This window comes from Saccopteryx leptura, chromosome 11, assembly GCF_036850995.1.
Source record: "Saccopteryx leptura isolate mSacLep1 chromosome 11, mSacLep1_pri_phased_curated, whole genome shotgun sequence".
NCBI classification, from domain to species: Eukaryota; Metazoa; Chordata; class Mammalia; order Chiroptera; family Emballonuridae; genus Saccopteryx; species Saccopteryx leptura.
In genome coordinates this window covers 60,831,239-60,849,746 of record NC_089513.1, presented here as the reverse complement: position 1 = coordinate 60,849,746, position 18,508 = coordinate 60,831,239, and the positions used below count along the sequence as shown (strand labels likewise).

The window sequence follows — 18,508 nt, the reverse complement described above, 5'->3', positions numbered from 1 at the left end:
CTTGTCTGTGATAGAAAGTTGTTGTTTTTAATTTGGAGACGGGCTGAATATTGATGTGCAGTTGGCTTGGGCTATCTAGGACAAACTGCCTGGAAAGTAGGAGCTAATAGACAGGGCAGGGTGTGAGAACAGGTGTCCTGGGATCTGGCAAGCACTGGAGAAGGGCTCCGGATTTTCAGGTTGTGAAACTGGGGGTGGCTGGTTGCAAGGAAGTGGTTACTAGGAACTTGGGGAATAGAAGCACCAATTGATATCTGGTAATAAATGAACGCAGGTTTCCAGAAGTAGCTGAGAGAGGAAAAAAATCTCTGAGCTTGGATCAAATGGCTGAGCAGCAGTTTATTTTGAGTGGTTCTGGCAAATCAGGGCTGGTAGAGTCTGGGGAGAGGTCCAGGGCCTGGCTCCTTGGCCCGAGGGTCATCCTGGGAGCCTGGGATCAGTACAGGGGCTTTGTGGCAGCGCACAGCAGACCAGCCAGGAGAGCCAGGCTCATTGTGGCCACGACAACTATTGCCACGTCCCACCAGACCCCTGGGTAGGCCCAGGGTGCCTGTAGCTGCCAGCCGCAGCTTCCTAGCTCATAGCCTGTGAGCTGGCCCAGCGGGTGGATGGTGGCAAGGATGGGGCTGGCACAGTGAACATCCAGCAGGGCCTCGGGGGTGTGGTCCTCCAGCCAGAGGCGCATGTAAGTGAGGCTGCAGTCACAGTGCCAAGGGTTCTGAGTCACGTCAAGCGTCTGCAGCTGGATCAGGTGGTCCAAGGCGCCGGGGGGCATGGAACGCAGGCTGTTATTGGCTAGCAGGAGGTGGCGGGTGTGGGCCGGCAGGGCAGGCACGGATGTGAGTCCTCGCCCCCTGCAGTCCACCCACAGCCCCATGGTTTCCAGAGCTTGGCAGGTGCACGGTGCAGGGCAGTCCTCGGCGGCCTCCGCAGCGGCCCAGAGCAGGAACAGGGCCCCCCAGACAGGCATCGTGCAGGCTATGGGGAGAGTTGCCGTGAGGTGAGGAAGGGCGTGGCAGCCCAGCCTGCACCCCGTCCCAAGAACCAGTGGGTACCATGGGAACAATGGCATCTGGCCTGGGTCAAAGGATAATTAATTACCTTGTCAGGCCTCGGCTTTCCTGTCTGTGAAATTGTGGTGGTGAAGCCTGAAGGGAGTGAAGTGTGCCCCACCTGGGCTTGGCTGGCCCTCTCTGAACACTCAGCAGGCAGGACAATGAGGGTGGCTGAGGTTGGGGAGGGAACAGGGTTGACTTTGGAAGGGGACAGGACCTCAGGAGGTGGCGGGAACAGGCCTCTGCTACATGATTATAGTCCTGGTCCTTGGCCCCTACAGCCGGGACAGGCTGCTCCTAGTCTCCCTGCCTAAGCCCGGAGTTAGGCCAATGGTGTGGACTTCACAGACCACACCTCATCCCATAAATTTAAACAGCTTGTCATGACTAAGTGAACTCTCACATGATACTCAGTGTAAAAAACAGCACAACAGGCCTTAACTGGTTGGCTCAGTGGTAGAACATTGGCCTGGCTTATAGAAGTCCCGGGCTCGATTCCCGGTCAGGGCACACGCGAGAAGTGACCATCTGCTTCTCCTCACCTCACCCTTCTCTTTCTCCCTCTTCCCCTCCTGCAGCCATGGCTTCATGGTTCAAGCAAAGTTGGCATATGGGCACCAAGGATGGCTCCATGGCCTCACTTCAGGCTCTGAAATAGCTTGGTTACGAAGCAACAAAGCAGCAGCCCCAGATGGGCCGAACATCAGCCCATAGGGGGCTTGCTGGGTGGATCTTGGTCTGGGTGCATGCGGAAGTCTGTTCCTCTGTCTCCTTGCCTCTCATTTAATAATAACAATAAAAAACAGCATAACAATGACACTGAGGAGGGGGCAGGAAAGTGAACCCCGAGGGGTCTCCCTCCGGAAAGCCACTCATCCAGGCTTGGGGAAATTGAGGCCCGGAGACAGAGAGTGATTTGTGCAGGGTCGCCCAGGAGTCTGTCAGAAACCAGACTTAAACTCAGGTCTCATGACTCTACCCGATTCAGTGCCTTCCCTCCACAACTGTTCCTCTCCTTTCTAAGACAAGCTCTCCCCAAACTCCCATCCCTCCCTACCCTGGGGCCTGGTTTATGGCAGGCTTCCAATGACTATTTGTTGAATAAACCAGTGAATCTTTACTTAGCCAAGTAACAGGTGTCTCAGAGTGAACACCCCCACCCAATCCTATCTTCTGGAAGGGAGAGCGAAAGAAAGCATAGAGGCAGAACTTGACAGCCAGCCTTCCCCTAACCTGGGAGGGACCCCTGGTGCGGGAGGCATTACTGGGTAATAAAAAGGGCTACTTACTTTCGAGGCTTGCAGTCAGTTACCCCTTTCTGTGACCTGAACTGTCCTGGTTGAGACTGAGGTGGAAGTTCTATGTAAAGCAGCAGATGGTAGCCACTGCTTGAGAAGGAGGAAGGAAGTGATAAAAATAGCCTGTCTTATCCCCTATATGCAGCCCTGCAGGGCCTATCTCCAGAGGCAAGGGGCCCTGGGGTCCCAGTGCCCTGGGCACAGAAACCTAGGTCAACCTAGGTTTATATAAAGGGTCCCATAGTGCATCCAACTCGACCACCAGTGCCTCGATAAGCTTCAATGTAGGGTCTGTCAAAGGACCAAGGAGGCCCTGCATCTGGATCTAGGTGGTTGCGAGGGCTTCCAGGAGGAGAAGACCTCAGAGATGAGTTGCTCTGCTAGTTGTTCCTCCGAATCTCAGTTTTCCTTATTTGGAAATTGGGAGCAACAATCCCTGTCCTGTTTGCCTCAGAGATGTGGGTTCGGTAACAACCATGAACAGGCCAAGAATCCTACTGGTGGAGTGGGGGGAGGGTGACTTATTTTTAAATTTTCTTTGGCTTTCTTTTGGTGCCTTTGCATCATTAGCACCTTCTCACACTTTTCTGATTTCCCTCTTTTTAAAATAAAGACCTGCGGGCCTGGAGCTCAGTGTCTACTAGATAGTAGTCTCTAGGTAGAATTTGACTATTGTTTGATTTGCATTTTATTTATACATATAGTTACATTCTACTTAGGGAAGTGACACCAGTTTTCCACTTATGTTACTGATAAAAAGTTTTCTTTAAAAGATAAATGTATTTTTAATTTAATTATATTTTAATATTAAAATATTAATCAGAATAAGCCTAACAGTAAAATATTGTATTATAAGCAAGTATATATAAAGTTAAGACATTAATGTATGCATTTTATTTTATTTTTATTTTATTTTATTTTTGCATTTTCTTTTGCATTTTTCTGAAGCTGGAAACAGGGAGAGACAGTCAGACAGACTCCCGCATGCGCCCGACCGGGATCCACCCGGCACGCCCACCATGGGGCCACGCTCTGCCCACCAGGGGGCGATGCTCTGCCCATCCTGGGCGTCGCCATGTTGTGACCAGAGCCACTCTAGCGCCTGAGGCAGAGGCCACAGAGCCATCCCCAGCGCCCGGGCCATTTTTGCTCCAATGGAGCCTTGGCTGCGGGAGGGGAAGAGAGAGACAGAGAGGAAGGTGCGGCGAAGGGGTGGAGAAGCAAATGGGCGCTTCTCCTGTGTGCCCTGGCCAGGAATCGAACCCAGGTCCTCCGCACGCTAGGCCGACGCTCTACCGCTGGTATGCATTTTATAATGTTAAAAAAATCATGATTATGAAATTAACTAAGTTAATAAAAAGGTTTGCCGAGGTGGCAAAATTTGTGCCCACGGTGGTGTTGGGGGGCAACGAGAGCACGGGCACCCCTGGGATAGAGCAATCCCAACTTGTTTGGGGAACAAGTACAGTAGAAGAGGTCCTAGCAGCCTCAGGAGATAGAGCTCTTGGCTACGAGAGGAGCCCAGAGGAGGAGCTTGCTGAGAAGAAGAAGGGGACCCTCTGGCTGTTCCTCATGGTCGTGGCAAGTGTCAGCTAAAATGCCAAACTCAGGAAGAGAGTCCCAGGTTCACAGCCTGGAGGTACTTCAAGCGGTTTAGGGCTAGAGGTGGAAACTGAAGTGCAAAGCAGCTGTGCTGACAGCTGAGGCCTCGCTGGAGTTTAAGCAAGACCCCCTGAAGTCACTCTGCTTTCTGTGGTCAGCACCTCCCGGCAGCTTGCACACACTGAATGATGTAGAGCAGGGGGAGTCAACCTTTTTATACCTGCCGTCCACTTGTGTATCTCTGTTAGTAGTACAATTTTCTAACTGCCCACCGGTTCCACAGTAGTGGTGATTTATAAAGTAGGTAAGTAACTTTACTTTATAAAATCTATAAAGCAAGTTAAAGCATATAATAATAATTACTTACCAAGTACTTTATGTCAGATTTTCACTAAGTTTGGCAGAATAAATCTTTATAAAACAACTTACTATAGTTAAATCTATCTTTTTATTTATACTTTGGTTGCTCTGCTACCGCCCACCATGAAAGCTGGAACGCCCACTCGTGGGCGGTAGGGACCAGGTTGACTACCACTGATGTAGAGCCTCACAGTCAGCTGGCCCAAGTCCAGGATACTCAGCCCTACTGGGCTAAGTTCCTCAGGGGAAGAGAGAGGCTTAGATCTCAGACATTCAAAGTGTGAGTTCCTTGGAGCCTATTGTTGGGACTGCTCATCAGGATTATCTTCCTTCTGGGAGAAGGGTTCTAATCAGCACCAGTGGAAGACTCTCTTAATCTTCCTCCCTGAGACCAGGAGCTCCTCAGTTGAAATACCTTCTGCAGAGAGAACTATTGGCTCCACTTAAATGGAACCTGCTGCTCACCTCTCTAGGGAGAAATAAAATTGAATTTTATTTCCCTTTTTATTTTCTTAGCAGTGGCCAAGGGATTAGGCCCTGGAGTAGGGGCCACATTCCCTATACCAAGATTCTGACCAAGAGACCCCCAAATAGGGGGTCCCACTAATGTCCTCCTGCCTTCAGTTGCCCTAACCCATCAAGCTTGCAACCTGTGGAGTGGTTGGTGGGTTGAGGCCAGTCTAAGCCTATTCTATAGTCTTCCTACAGAAGACTCAGTGGGAAGACCAAGCAGTTGCAAGAGCAGGTGGAGCAGCTGAAAAGTATTGATAAAAGCAAATCTTAATAAACCTGGGCCCTTTTGCAGAACTGCTGTCAGTTTTAAGCAGGAGAAAGTCGATCCTTATACACAGGTTTGCCCCTCAAACACACACCCAGACACAGAAGATGCAGACACAATTAGTGAATAGAGTGGTAGCGATAGACAAGTAGCCTATGATGGGTTACAAACAATGTCTGACATCAAACAATACCCCAACCCCACCCAAGAGGATCCAGAACACACACCATCAGAAGGGGGTTGTAGACTGCACCAGTCCTAGATTAACTAGCTACATAAGAAGCATACCCCAAAAAAGGAGTCCAGCAGACACCAGACCCTGCTGAGAATAAATACAACCCATAGGACAGACACTACAGTGTCTAATACACATGATCAAGGGTTAACCCTTAGAGCCAGCCAGCCTGAAGGGTTAACTCCACCCACAAAAAGACCAACAGAATTTAGGACTCACATACAACAGGAGGGTAAATATAACCCTCAAGAAGCACTCCTAGTGTTATAAAGTAGTGTACTTTAATCTGCGGGCTACATAGAAACACCAAGGCAGGATACAGAAGAAATTTTATGAGGAGATTTATTAATAAGCCGGCTACATATGACTTACACGGGGTATAGCTAACTCAAATCGTGCAGACTCGATCATAGTCTTGAAGTTGGTTATATAGACATGATCACATACTGGTTGGGGGGAAAAGGAGGGGGAGCATGATACAAAAGTCATTTACTGATAAGCTTACAACATTTATCTTATAGGATCTATTAAAAGGAAAAACATTCCTACACATCAAGACTACAAGATAACACAGTAGTAGTAAATGTTGTTTTACATTTCAACACAGTAGCAATAAATGTTTTACACATCAAAGACATTTCCAAATCTCCTAGGGTCTACTACCCATCCCTGTTGCCACAGTCACATGACTTAGAAATTATGTCAAAGAACTGGATACCTTCTCAGGAGCGTCCATCTTTCACACTAAATGGGCCCTGAGCTGATGTGAAAGGGTCCCCGACTTGAAAATGAGGAACCTGTCTCCACACTATGTCTCTTGTGTGCGAACGCTTTCCATAGTGGTAGAACCCAAAGCTTATGTGTCCCCTCGTAGGTGGGACATCTCACCACTGTCATAAGACCCAGCACTGAAGGAGCATGACTCCTACTGTCCCTGGGAGGACGCTCTTCTTGTATCACAGGGTCCAGAGCCTATGTTATTGGACCGTTCACTCTCTAAGCTGTGACCCTTCCGCACTATCAGAAGACCCAGAGCAGAGGTGACAGGACACCCTACACTCTCAGCGAAAGAACTGTCTTTGTACTCACATGAACCAAAAATGACATGACACTCTCCGTGCCATCTGAGTTTGGGACCTCTTCTTTTACACTCACAGGTTTCAGAGATGATGTGACAGGACTCCCTCTCCTCACAAAGAGGGACCCTTCCACACTCTCTGAGGATCCAGAACCGATGAACCAGGATCCTCTGTTCTTCCTGGTGGGACTGTTTCCCATGGTCACAGGAAACAGAACCAATGTGACAGGACTCCCTACGGTGACAAGTGGGACCCTTTTCCACAATGACAGAACCCAGAGCTCATGGGCACAACCCCTTACTCTCACGAGTCAGATCCTTCTTCCCTGTGTGAGGACCCCCTACTCCTATGACCTCACTGTCTTGTATTCAGTGGAATATAAATTTGCCTTGAGCATGTATATATTATATACTGCTAACAAAAGTTAGGGGATATTTCAAAATAAATATGAAGCAATAAAATATCCCCTAATTTTTGTGAGCAGTGTACTTTGAGCAGCTCTTGTTCATCTGATTAAGTTCATGTGATCATGACTCCAGCTCATAAAACTTACAAGGTATGAGGAAAAAGATCTTTTTATCCCCCACAGTGTGATGAGTCGGCCATGTGAAAATAAAGGCCAAGACCGTGACTTCCGGAAAGTGCTGCAGCTGAGAGATCACGGGAATCTGCTGGCTAGGAAAGCATTACTGTTGTTTCCCCTGTCAACCTCTTGGTTGATTTTTGCGAGGCTTAGTAGGATTCAGTAGTGCTGAGATTTACGTTCTTCTCTCCCTCATTCACACTGGCATGAAAATATATATATTTGAGAAGCTATGTTGTTGGACTTAGAGAGTCATGGGTTTTCTGTATGAAGTCCTCACTGTTAACACTGTGAGCATCTGGTCCAGCACCTGCGTCTCTCATGTGGCAATGCGGGTGCATTGTCTAGCCCCATCTTTGGAGTTCGGCTAGGAGTCACAGTTACAGATCTGGATTCTGTCTCCAGGGCCAGTGGTGGAATCTGTATTCAGCTGAGCATCTGGGGCCTGGAGTCCCTTTGTGTGTCACCTTGTGTACTGGTTTCAAGGGTGGGGCTCATGTGCAGCCCCAGCTATAGGGTATGAGGTGTGGATTCTGGTGTCCAAGGTGCCATGTCAGTCTCTAGCATTCGTGTTTCCTAGTTTTGCTTAGATCTGGAGGGCAGTATTTGGTGTTTCGCCTGGAGTCCCCCTATTTGTTTGCGGGTTGTTGCAGTGCTCAAGTTGGGTTGTCTAGGGTCTGTGCCTGGGTTCTAAGGCCTCTGGTGTCTGTCCAGTAATGGTTGTTGTGTTTATGGTGGCAGGTAGCTAGATTTGGAAAGGGAAAGAGAACCAAATGAACGGGACATTGTGTGTTACCAAACTTGGAATGCCTGCTTCAAGGAGAAGCCTCAAGATTCCATTTACCTTAATCTGATAGAAGGCTCCAGTATTCATAGGTTTGATGGTACATTTGAGGAATCCATTGTGTCCTTAGAAGTCCATTGTCCCCTTGTTACTGGACTACGACTGGTTCGAGGTTTGGGTCACCCATCACCACAATAGCCAATGAGCAGAGACTGGGTCTGAGATGGTAACAGGCGTCTTCACTAAGCTTGCTCAGCAACTTGAGAAGACAGGGGCCATATCCTACCTCAAAGCTTGACTTACAATCTCAGTTCCAAGGGCTGATTATATACTTTTTCAGGTGAGGTTAGTACAATGGAGGGCATGCAGTTAGTCATAAAGTAAGATAGCTGGTTTCTAGCATTGTAAGAGTCATCAAGAGGATGCCCGGTTCCCAGGATCGTAATTTCTTCTCCATGGCATTCCGATCTAACCATGGTCTTTATTGCTTCTCGGGCACCAGTCATCTCCTCAGGGGTAAGGGAACATCCTACTTCAATAGTTCTCCTGCATTCCTGGGTAGGGGTGCTAAAAAGAAATCTAGGAAATAGTTTACATATGGCACACTAGCAATAATATATATATTGATGTATGTTATTGATTGTGTACTATATTGATACTCTATCACCCTGAGTTCTCCAGACTCAGCTTTTGAAGGAGCTTCCCCTAGGCACTGCCAGTCAGGTGTGGGAGGAAGCAATGGGAAACTAGTTCCATTGTAGGAGAGGAACAGTGGGAGTCAAAGTTGGGTGGGAAACTCTGGGAGGTGCAGACACTCCAAACTTTTTACACAGGGGGTCAGTTCACTGTCCTTCAGACCATTGGAGGGCCAGACTATAAAAAAAAACTATGAACAAATCCCTATGCACATTGACATATCTTATTTTAAAGTAAAAAACAAACCGGGAACAAATACAATATTTAAAATAAAGAACAAGTAAATTTATATCAACAAACTGACCAGTATTTCAATGGGCCTGCTTTTGGCTAATGAGATGGTCAATGTGCTCCTCTCACTGACCACCAATGAAAGAGGTGCCCCTTCCGGAAGTGCGGCGGGGGCCGGATAAATGGCCTCAGGGGGCCGCATGTGGCCCACGGGCCATAGTTTGGGGAACCCTGGTTTACAATAAGGAAAGGCAGTGCATCGCACCCTAAAAATATAGATGTGGTCCTAACAGAGATCTGGGCCTTTTGTTTGTTTGCCCCTTCTTCTGCCCTCCTGCTGAGTGGAACACTATCCATGTTCTGATTTCACTGTATTTTCATAGGTTTTTAAATTTCTCCATTCAATTGAGAGAGAGAGAGAGAGAGAGAGAGAGAGAAAGAGAGAGAGGAGCATCCACTCATAGCTCCACTTAGTTGTTCCATATTGTTGTACACTCATTGGTTGCTTCTTACAGGTGCCCAGACTGGGGATCACACCTGTGACCTTGGTGTGCTGGGATGATGCTGTAACCGCTGAGCCACATGGCCAGTGCCTCATAGGATTTTTTTAAATGTAGTATTTTTATTATTCAGTTATATATATTTTTTAATATTTCCAATGGGGATGTAATTGGGAGGGTTATTTAAAGCATGATTTATAACTTAAAACATAGGAGTTCTTAGTTCCCTCTTATTACTGGCTTTTAGGTTCATGGCCATGAGAGCAAGACACATACTTCAATATTCTTTCAAACCTTGAAGTGAAAAGAAAGTTTTTTAGTAATAGGTAATTTTAAAGGCACTTTAGGATAAGTAACTTCGTTTAACTTGTCTTCTGTTTTAAACTCTAACCTCAGAACTTACTGAGGTTTAAAACTCCCTACTCCTGGCCTCGCCAAATTGCAGAGGTGTCAGGGGTGGGTTGTAAATCTTAGAATGTTTAGGAATGTTTTTGTTAAGTATACGAAACATTTATCACTACTGTGTTATCATCTTCAAAAGCTTATAGTCTTAGTATGTAGAAATATTTTTTCTTTTTAATAGATCCTACACATAAATTGTAACAAGACAGTAAAATTTAAGGAGCTTGTTAGTGAAATTAATGAATATGACTTATTGCTTTTGTACCTTGCTGAACCTCCCCCCTCCTTCCCACCCCAACCAGTGTGTGATTTTATCTTTAAAAGCTGGCCCCAAACTGTGCTCGGGGCTGCTTGCTTTGAATGATTTAGGTCTCTGTGTGGTTGCCGGCTTTAAAATAAAGACTCCTTAATTTGGCTACTTAATTGTGTGGCAAAATGTCTGTTTCTCACTCTTCCGGTACAACAGAAGCTTGTTGTAAGTTGCTTTCTGTTGCTTTGTGGGCCTTTTTTCATATGTTTCAAGTGTGCTTTGCTGCTGTCACCTTGTGTGCTTGATGGTGTTTGTTGGTCAAATAAGTTTGTAAATATGATATATAGGTTTGCTCACTTATAGTTTGCATTGGGTGTGGGGGACAGGCTGTAAGCAGGCAGGGTTGTTATACCCTAAGGCTTAGTTTTAAGACTAAGCCTTTCCCACCCTAAGTGACTTGGTATCAGAGATTTCCTTGTTTGTATATTGGATTAAAGGTTTTAATTTCTACACTATAAAATGGGGCAGACTGGGAGCTTGCTCTCTGTGTTCCTGAGATTAGCATTAGAGAGGAGAGCAGAGAAAGGCCACGTGGAGGAGAGGATAAGCAGCCAAGATGGCGGAGTGCTGAAGGAGAAGCCAGTTTGTGCAGAGTTTGTGCAGAGAAAAGGCTGGTGAGGTAGAAACCTTTGATTCTAGGAAACTTGGATAAGTCAGTGGCTTTGGGAGCCCTGAATGGAAAGGGAAGGGTTTTCCCACTGTGTGTATGTCTTGCCCGCCGGGTGCAAGCTAGGATTAAAGTTAATGGCCCACCAGTTCTTGGCTCTGTTGTTTCATTACCATCTGTCCGAATCCAATGTGAACCTGCATGTGAATGGCCACGATGGCGGCCCCTGGCCTTACATTCACCTTCTGGGGTTTATAGTCAGGATACTTGGAATGAGTCAGGTTTGGAGTGACCCACTGTTCTGCTTGCTTGAAGGTGAGACTCCCCTCGTGATGTTTTAAGAGATCTTTGTTAGGCCAACTGAAAGAGGGACACACAGGCCTGATGACTTTTACAAGAACTTTATTTATGCATCTGTAAAACAGACAGGCCGAGACCCTACTGGCATCAGCCGAGAGCTGCAGGAAGGTGGTGTTCGATAAAAGGACTACTGCAGGCATTTGCTGGCACGGGGTTGCCTGTGCCTGGACATGCTCAGATTAGCATATCTTGGTTTGTGGCCTTGGTTACAGACTGTCTCCCTTTTTCAACCCTCAGTTCCCTCATGGTGGCCTTATCCCAAGGACATTTCCTAGAACCTCTCCAGGGTGGAGGGAGTTGTATAAGGGGAAGGGGAGGTTGGGCGAGGGAGATGCTTAATGAAGAAATTGCTGTAGTGGGAAGTTGAGTGAGGGGAATTTGAGTTTAAAGGGTCTTTGGATTTAAAGGCACTGTTGGATAAACAGGTGTTTTTTAGGTTTGCTTGCTTGTTTTGGGACAGTGCCATGTGTGTACAGTCTATGGAAGGCTGCTGGTGCTTGCCCTCAGGGTGACAGATTGCAAATTGTGGATTGCCTGCCTCCATGGGGAGGGGTGACTGTTTGCTATTGTTTGTTGGAGAAGGTTCCCCCCCCCCCCCAGCCTGTTTTTGCTGGGGAGTCCAGAGATTGAGGGAGAGTGCTGAGGGGCATGGGAGCCCTGAGATTTCGGCCATGCCTGTTTTGCTGGAGAATGCTGAGGCTGCTGGGGGCCCGTGAACCTGGGAGAGTCCAGAGAGAGAAAGGGGAGCGGTCTTCCCTGTCTGTTTGCTCTTCCGTCGTTAGGAGACTTTAATGAATGGAGTGGCCCACCATCCTCTGGCTCCACAGTTCTTTTACTGTCTGCCTGAATCCAATGAGAACTTGCACTGTCACTGCAGTGGCCACTGGCCTTTCAAGCACCCTGGACTCAAACCTGATAATCTTTTTGTTGTTGTTGTTGTATTTTTCTGAAGTTGGAAACGGGGAGGCAGTCAGACAGACTCCCGCATGCACCCGACCGGGATCCACCCAGCATGCCCACCAGGGGGCGATGCTCTGCCCATCTGGGACGTTGCTCTGTTGCAACCAGAGCCATTCTAGTGCCTGAGGCAGAGGCCACAGAGCCATCCTCAGCGCCCGGGCCAACTTTGCTCCAATGGAGCCTTGGCTGCAGGAGGGGAAGAGAGAGACAGAGAGGAAGGAGAGGGGGAGGGGTGGAGAAGCAGATGGGTGCTTCTCCTGTGTGCCCTGACTGAGAATCGAACCTGGGACTCCCACACGCCAGGCCGATGCTCTACCACTGAGCCAACTGGCCAGGGCCAAACCTGATCATCTTAATCCACAGCCAGCTAAATGGAAGAGGAGAAAAGGGAGTAAGAAAAAGTTGTAGGGGTTATGAAGAGGCTCGGTTTTTCCTCATAGCCTGCCAAAAGCAAGAAGTGATTTTCTTCCAGTCCCTTTCATATGTCCCTAAAGACTGCATGAGGTGAAACAAGAGGAAGAGACAAGGAAGTCCAGTCTGTAGTAGAATAGCTATTTTCCCAGCTGTTTCTTACACTTTGGGTGGTGTCTCTCTTAGCAGATACGGGCTCTATTTATGTCCATGATTCAGAATCCAAATATGAAGTGGGCAACACGGTCTGGGGGATATTACCTGAGTGGAGGGGGCTTGAGGTGAATGGGAGTGGGGAATCTGAGGACCTGAAATGGGTGCCCAGACTGTTTCTGGACTGTATGTCACGTGTCCTAAATTAGGTGAGCCATTCGCATGGGACCACTTCTTGTAAACTCATCCTTGAGAATGCATACCAGGGTTGGGAGCACCCTACCTCTGGTCCCTGTTAGGCTGAAGCCATGGGTGGCCATTCCACCAGGGAAAGGGGAAAGCCTACGTTCAGCTTCTCTTGGCAACTGGCAGGTGAGTATAAACCCTCAACTAGGTCTGACCTGGAGAGAATCCCAGCGGATTGCCTTATTCTGTATGAGATAGCTGACAGGCTAACCCCTTCCCAGGTGTATGGCCAGTAGTCACGGCTGTCACGGCCATTCACATGCAGGTTCTCATTGAATTCAGGCAGATGGTAAAGAAACTGCAGAGCCAAAAACTGGTGGGCCATTCCTTTATTCTAGCCTCACACCCGACAGTCGACTAAAAACACACAGGGCTCCAAAACCCGCTCATTCAGCGCTCACAAAGGTATTGACACATCTGGGTTTTCCTAGAATCAAAGGCCCCCACCAGCTCAGACACCTCTAGCTCCCCATCTGCTAACCTTCTCCCTTCTCATCTCTGCACAAACTCGCTTCTCCTTTAGCAACCTGCCATCTTGGCTTTTTTCTTCCTTCTTCTTTCTTCTTCACACACTTTTCTTGGCACGAAAGCCCCTCCTCCTGTGCACATTAGCATAACAAAGCCCCTTCCCAAGCAGGAAGGTAATTAGCAGTTTCACCTGGGCAGTGTCATTCACGTGGCCAGCGGCCATTTTAAACAATAAAAGTGAGCAAACCCCCAAAACTACAAATTTTACAAACTCATTTGCCCAACACCAGGTCTATAGGTGTGCACCGGGGATAGCGAAACTGAAAACACAAAGCTGGTGAATTCCAAAAGGAAGATTTATCTTATAAAACACCTGAGTGCAAGCATACAGGTGAGGTGAGACCAGTAAGTGTCAGCCCGGAACTGTGGGAAGGGGGCATTAGGTATAAGGAATTTGCTGGCCTGGGGATTCGTGCACCTGGGCAAGTTTAGATGAGCATATTAGGGTTTTTGTGGCCTTAGTTACTGACTTAATGAGGGAATACTGCTGTAGAGACACAAGTTCTTTGATGTAGCACAGACTTGGTGTCCTTGGTAAACTCTGAAGATGGCCAAGCCAAGAGGTAAGTCTCCAAGTAATAAACAGCTGAGGGCCTGAGTCTGTGAGCCTGCTTTCAAAACAGCTATTGTGATTTAAAGCTCTCCTAATGATCAGGTTCCTCCCCAACGCAAGCTTTGCTACATTTCAAAGTCAAGGCCAGGCAGCTGTTAGGAGAAAGAATAGCAAGCAAATTAACTTCATCTTTACAAAACCTTTGGGTGAGGGAACTTTGCGTTTTACAGGGACTAATTTAATCCTAACAGTCCCAGCACACTTGAGCATTGGGAAGTCCAGTCTCACAGGCTGTCAGGTGGCAGAGCCACGTCTGACGCCTAGGTTTTTCCACACTGGATGAGTTCCAAGCTATGGAGTTGAGAACTTTTACAAGTAAGAGAAGAAAGACCCCAAGAGGTTTGTTTCCTGGATCCATCTATCTGACACCTGGTGTGTGAATTGCACAGGGAGTCCTGGTGCAAAGGGTGAGGACAGACATGGAAGCGGATCTTTTATTCCAGTTCCAAGAAGCCATTGAGGAGAAGAGGGGGTGTCTGGGGAACAAGGTGGTAGATCTGGTGGCAAATGTTCCATTGAAGCTTGAGGTCAGTGTGTGAGCGCAGAGCAGATACTTTGGTTAAGGATTGAGGAGAGACCTGGAGATGACTTATTTATACCCTGTTCAGACGTCTTTTGAGAAGCTCATGGGAGAACGGGCAAAGAGAGACTTTCCAGGTGAATTCTTGTTCTTTGTTTGAGCCAGGATGTGACAAGCACAGTGAGACTTCAGTTAAGTAGCCAGGAAATACTCTGTGCAGATTTCTGCATCTCAGCTTGTAGGCTGTGGTTGGAAGGAAGAACGGGGCTCCTGCAAGGGGTGTTGTTATGAAGAGGTGGGTAAATGAGAGAATTAGACTGAAGACCTTTGGGAGGAGGTTTCGAAAGTGTTCCATTGCGGGTGGGAGAAGTTAGTGTCTATTCCAGAATTTGGGTTGAATAAGAGAGGACTGAGGTTTTCAGAATGGAGAGCCCGCTGGTGTCACGAGGTCATCGAGAAAGAGAGAGAGGAGAAGAGTTTAGGAGGAAGCGGAATGGGAAGATAGCACCAGTGCAGCTGCCTGGTAATAAATGTTTCAGGGTCCCCTGTCCCCCATGTAAAGGAAGAGAGAGCAGAATTAAGCAGAACCAGCTGCAGTCCATTCTAATTGCCAGGCATTCACTTTTCAAGAGGAGGGGAAGGGCATCAGGAAACGGTCAGGTGGGTGTGGAGCATTTGCGTTGGCCGAGGGTTCAGCAGGGTTTGCTCTCGAAGATTCCTCAGGTTACCTCTCTCTAGTTTCTCCTGGGTATTAGAAGAAGGGGAAACAGGAAGACTGGTCTCTTGGGAATGTAGTAGGCACGAACGGTTTTTCTTGTTTTTAGCAGGGTAAGAATAAGAGAGATAGTCATGTTGTATGGGAGTTTTATTGCAAAAGTGGAAGCTCTGAAAGTCTAAGAGAACAGAGAACACAGGATGGCATGTCGGTTGTCAGGCTGATGAAATGAGCACTTTACTTTCCAGACCTTTGTTTTACGGTTTAAGGTCCTGTGACCCATCTTAGGCGGGTCCCTTCACCACAGTCCTAAGACCCAGCACTGATGTAACACAACTCCTTATTCTTCCTGGTAGGGCCCCGTTCTTTCATCACGGGACCCAGAGCTGACATGATTGGGCCCTGTACTCTCAGTGGTGATGCCTCCACACTGTCATAAGACCCCAAGCAGATGCGACAAGATCCCCTGCACTTTCAGGGAAAGAACTTTTCTTGCACTCATAAGAAGCAAAAATGATCTGACATCCCCCCCCCCCCTACTCTGTCAAGGCGGGGCCTCTCCTCACACTCACAGGTTCTAGAGCTGATGTGACAGGACCCCGAATTCTCACACAGTGGACCCCTACACACTGTACGGGATTGTGATCTGATGTCAGAAGACATCATGCTCTGAGGTGGGACTCTCCACATACTCACAAGACCCAGAGCTGATGTGACACAACAACTTATTCTCTCTGGTAGGACTTTGTATAATGACAGGACCCAGTCCTGGAGTTTTCAAACCCCCTACTCTACCAGGTGTAACCCACCCCATTGTCACGGGACCTAGTGTTGATAGAACACGACCACCAGCTCTCTCAGGGAAGGACCTCTCTCCACACTGAAAGGATAGAGGTGAGTTTTACAGTAGCCTGTGGTCATAGGCAGGGGTTTTTCCTCACGGTCAGAGGACACAGAGCCTGTTGTCTCAAGTGGGACCATTTCCCACCATCAGGAACACAAAGCCCATGTGATAGGGTCGTTTATTGTCAGATGGGAATGTTTCCCAGGTTTACATGACACAGAGCTGAAATGACACGAACCCTTATTCAATCAACTGAGACCTATTGCCACAGTCCCAGGACACAGAAGATGGCTCAGGACACTCTATTTTCACAAGGAGAAAACTTTGTTAACCCTCTCAGGACCCAATGTTGTGAGAAGACACTGCAGTCTGTCATGTGTAGTTTTCTCTATATTCACATGACCTCTTCATTCCTGCACATGTCACAGGACCTCCTTTTACTCTCATGTGGGACTTCTTACCCTGCTCCTATGACCCAGAGATAACATGACACAGCCACTTTATCTGGTGAGGATGCAGAGCTCATGTCTGCATCCTCGTTATAAGACTCCATAGTCTGGTAGGTAATACTTCTCCTAATCCTCTAGTCTCTCTGAGTGGGACCTCTTAGAAGTCTGATGCACAACATCATCTATTTGTATGTGTGTGTGTGTGTGTGTGTGTGTGTGTGTGTGTGTGGCAGAGACAGGAGAGTCAGAGAGAGGGATAGATAGGACAGACAGGATGGGAGAAAGATGAGAAGCATCAATTCATTGTTGCAGCACCTTAGTTTTGCTTTTTCATATGTGCCTTGACCAGGGGCTACAGCAGACTGAGTGACCCCTTGCTTGAGCCAGCAACCTTGGGCTCAAGCTGGTGAGCCTTGCTCAAACCAGATGAGCCCGCACTCAAGTTGGTGACCTTGGAGTCTCGAACCTGGGTCCTCCGCGTCCCAGTCTGACGCTCTATCCACTGTGCCACCACCTGGTCAGGCCAGAATGTCTTATATACCTATTTTTTTTTCTATCACTAATCCTCTCCTCTATGTGGAGCCTCTGAGTCTTATGAAAGTGAAGTTTCCATGCACAAATATTGAAAGGCAGAAACCACGGGCTGAACCAAAACCACAAGGCTGGTGTGTTCCAAAAGGAAAATTCATTTTAAAAGCACCTACGTGCAGACGGGCTGAGACCAACAAAGGGTGTCAACACAGAGCTGCGGGAGTGGGGGTGTCTGATCTAGGGATTGCCGCAGGCATTGCTGGCATGGGGTTTGGTGCACCTGGATATGCTCAGATTAGCATATCTTGGTTTGTGGCCTCAGTCACTGACTTGAAGATGAGCAGGAGGAGGGGGATTCAGCTGCAGAAACATCTCCTCTGCAAGTTTTTTTTTTGTGTGTATTTTTCTGAAGCTGGAAATGGGGAGAGACAGTCAGACAGACTCCCGCATGCGCCCGACCGGTATCCACCCGGCACGCCCACCAGGGGCGACGCTCTGCCCACCAGGGGGCGATGCTCTGCCCCTCCGAGGCGTCGCTCTGTTGCGACCAGAGCCACTCTAGCGCCTGGGGCAGAGGCCAAGGAGCCATCCCCAGCGCCCGGGCCATCTTTGCTCCAATGGAGCCTTGGCTGCGGGAGGGGAAGACAGAGACAGAGAGGAAGGGGGGGGGGTGGAGAAGCAAATGGGCGCTTCTCCTATGTGCCCTGGCCGGGAATTGAACCCGGGTCCCCCTCACGCCAGGCCGACGCTCCACTGCTGAGCCAACCGGCCAGGGCCTTTTTTTTTTTGATGTAGCACAGGCCTAATTAATGTGGTCCTATCTGGTATCCTTGGTAAATCTTCAAGACAGCTGAGGTCAGGCGTCTCCCAGGAACAGCTGGGTCCTGTAGCTAGGCTTTTAGAAACAAACATTGTGATTTAAACTCCCCTAATTGTCGGATCCCTCCCCAATGTAAACTTTTCCTGACATTCCTGCAAAGATAAACTTTTTGCTATATTTCAAGGTAAAGGCCAGGAACCATTAAGAGAGAATAGCAGGCGAATGAACTACAGCCTCACAGTGGGGGATGAGAGCGTTCTGTTTTGAGTCCTTCCTCCTCCTCTGGGCCAGCACTGTTCTTCAGATGGCAGCTGAGTAGTCATTTTATCTATCAAGTACGTCTTAAATTATGTTATTTTCTGTTGCTAATCTGTGTCACATTTGTTTATTAGAGCAGCTGAAAGACCTATGAGGGTAGTGGGAAGTGTGTTTCTCCCCCACAGAAGCAAGTCATCAAATACATTTTGAGAGTACAGGGACGTCACCATTTCCTGAAATAAGATTTAATATTTTAAGGAAAGTAACTTGACGTGAAAACCGAACAATGATGTCAGTGAAATATAGAACAATGGAGCAATGTAGCTTACGGATATATACCTTTGATGTAAAGTTTCAAAAGTGGGAATTAAGAGGGCTGATATTTTGCACCTGGCATGTTGATTTTGTTAGAATCCATGGGAATCGAAAAGACCAGAGTAACAGGTTTTATTGAAAGGAAGAAAGGAACCCTGCCGAGCTGACTTGTAAGGGAGAGTTGCGCACCAGGCACAGCCTGGGACCGGGTTTTAAGGGTTTTGGGGAGGGGGTAGGAAGGGTCGTGGGGCATTTAGCCCATTGG

General features: G+C 47.9%; 1 protein-coding gene across 2 annotated transcripts; it reads right to left on the bottom strand.

Moving 5' to 3' along the window:
* Window positions 1-337: 337 nt before the first annotated feature.
* GP9 (glycoprotein IX platelet) lies at window positions 338-2,393 on the bottom strand. Of its 2 annotated transcripts, XM_066353071.1 has the most exons (3): window positions 2,345-2,393; window positions 1,102-1,226; window positions 338-978 (listed from the first exon to the last, which is right to left on the bottom strand). In XM_066353071.1, exon 3 carries the CDS (start codon window positions 968-970, stop codon window positions 437-439), a length of 534 nt encoding a protein of 177 aa, XP_066209168.1. In that variant the 5' UTR covers window positions 971-978; window positions 1,102-1,226; window positions 2,345-2,393; the 3' UTR covers window positions 338-436. The 2 variants fall into 2 exon arrangements, with proteins under 2 accessions (XP_066209168.1, XP_066209169.1); XM_066353072.1 differs by lacking the exon at window positions 1,102-1,226 and having other exon boundaries at window positions 2,345-2,391.
* Window positions 2,394-18,508: the final 16,115 nt, after the last annotated feature.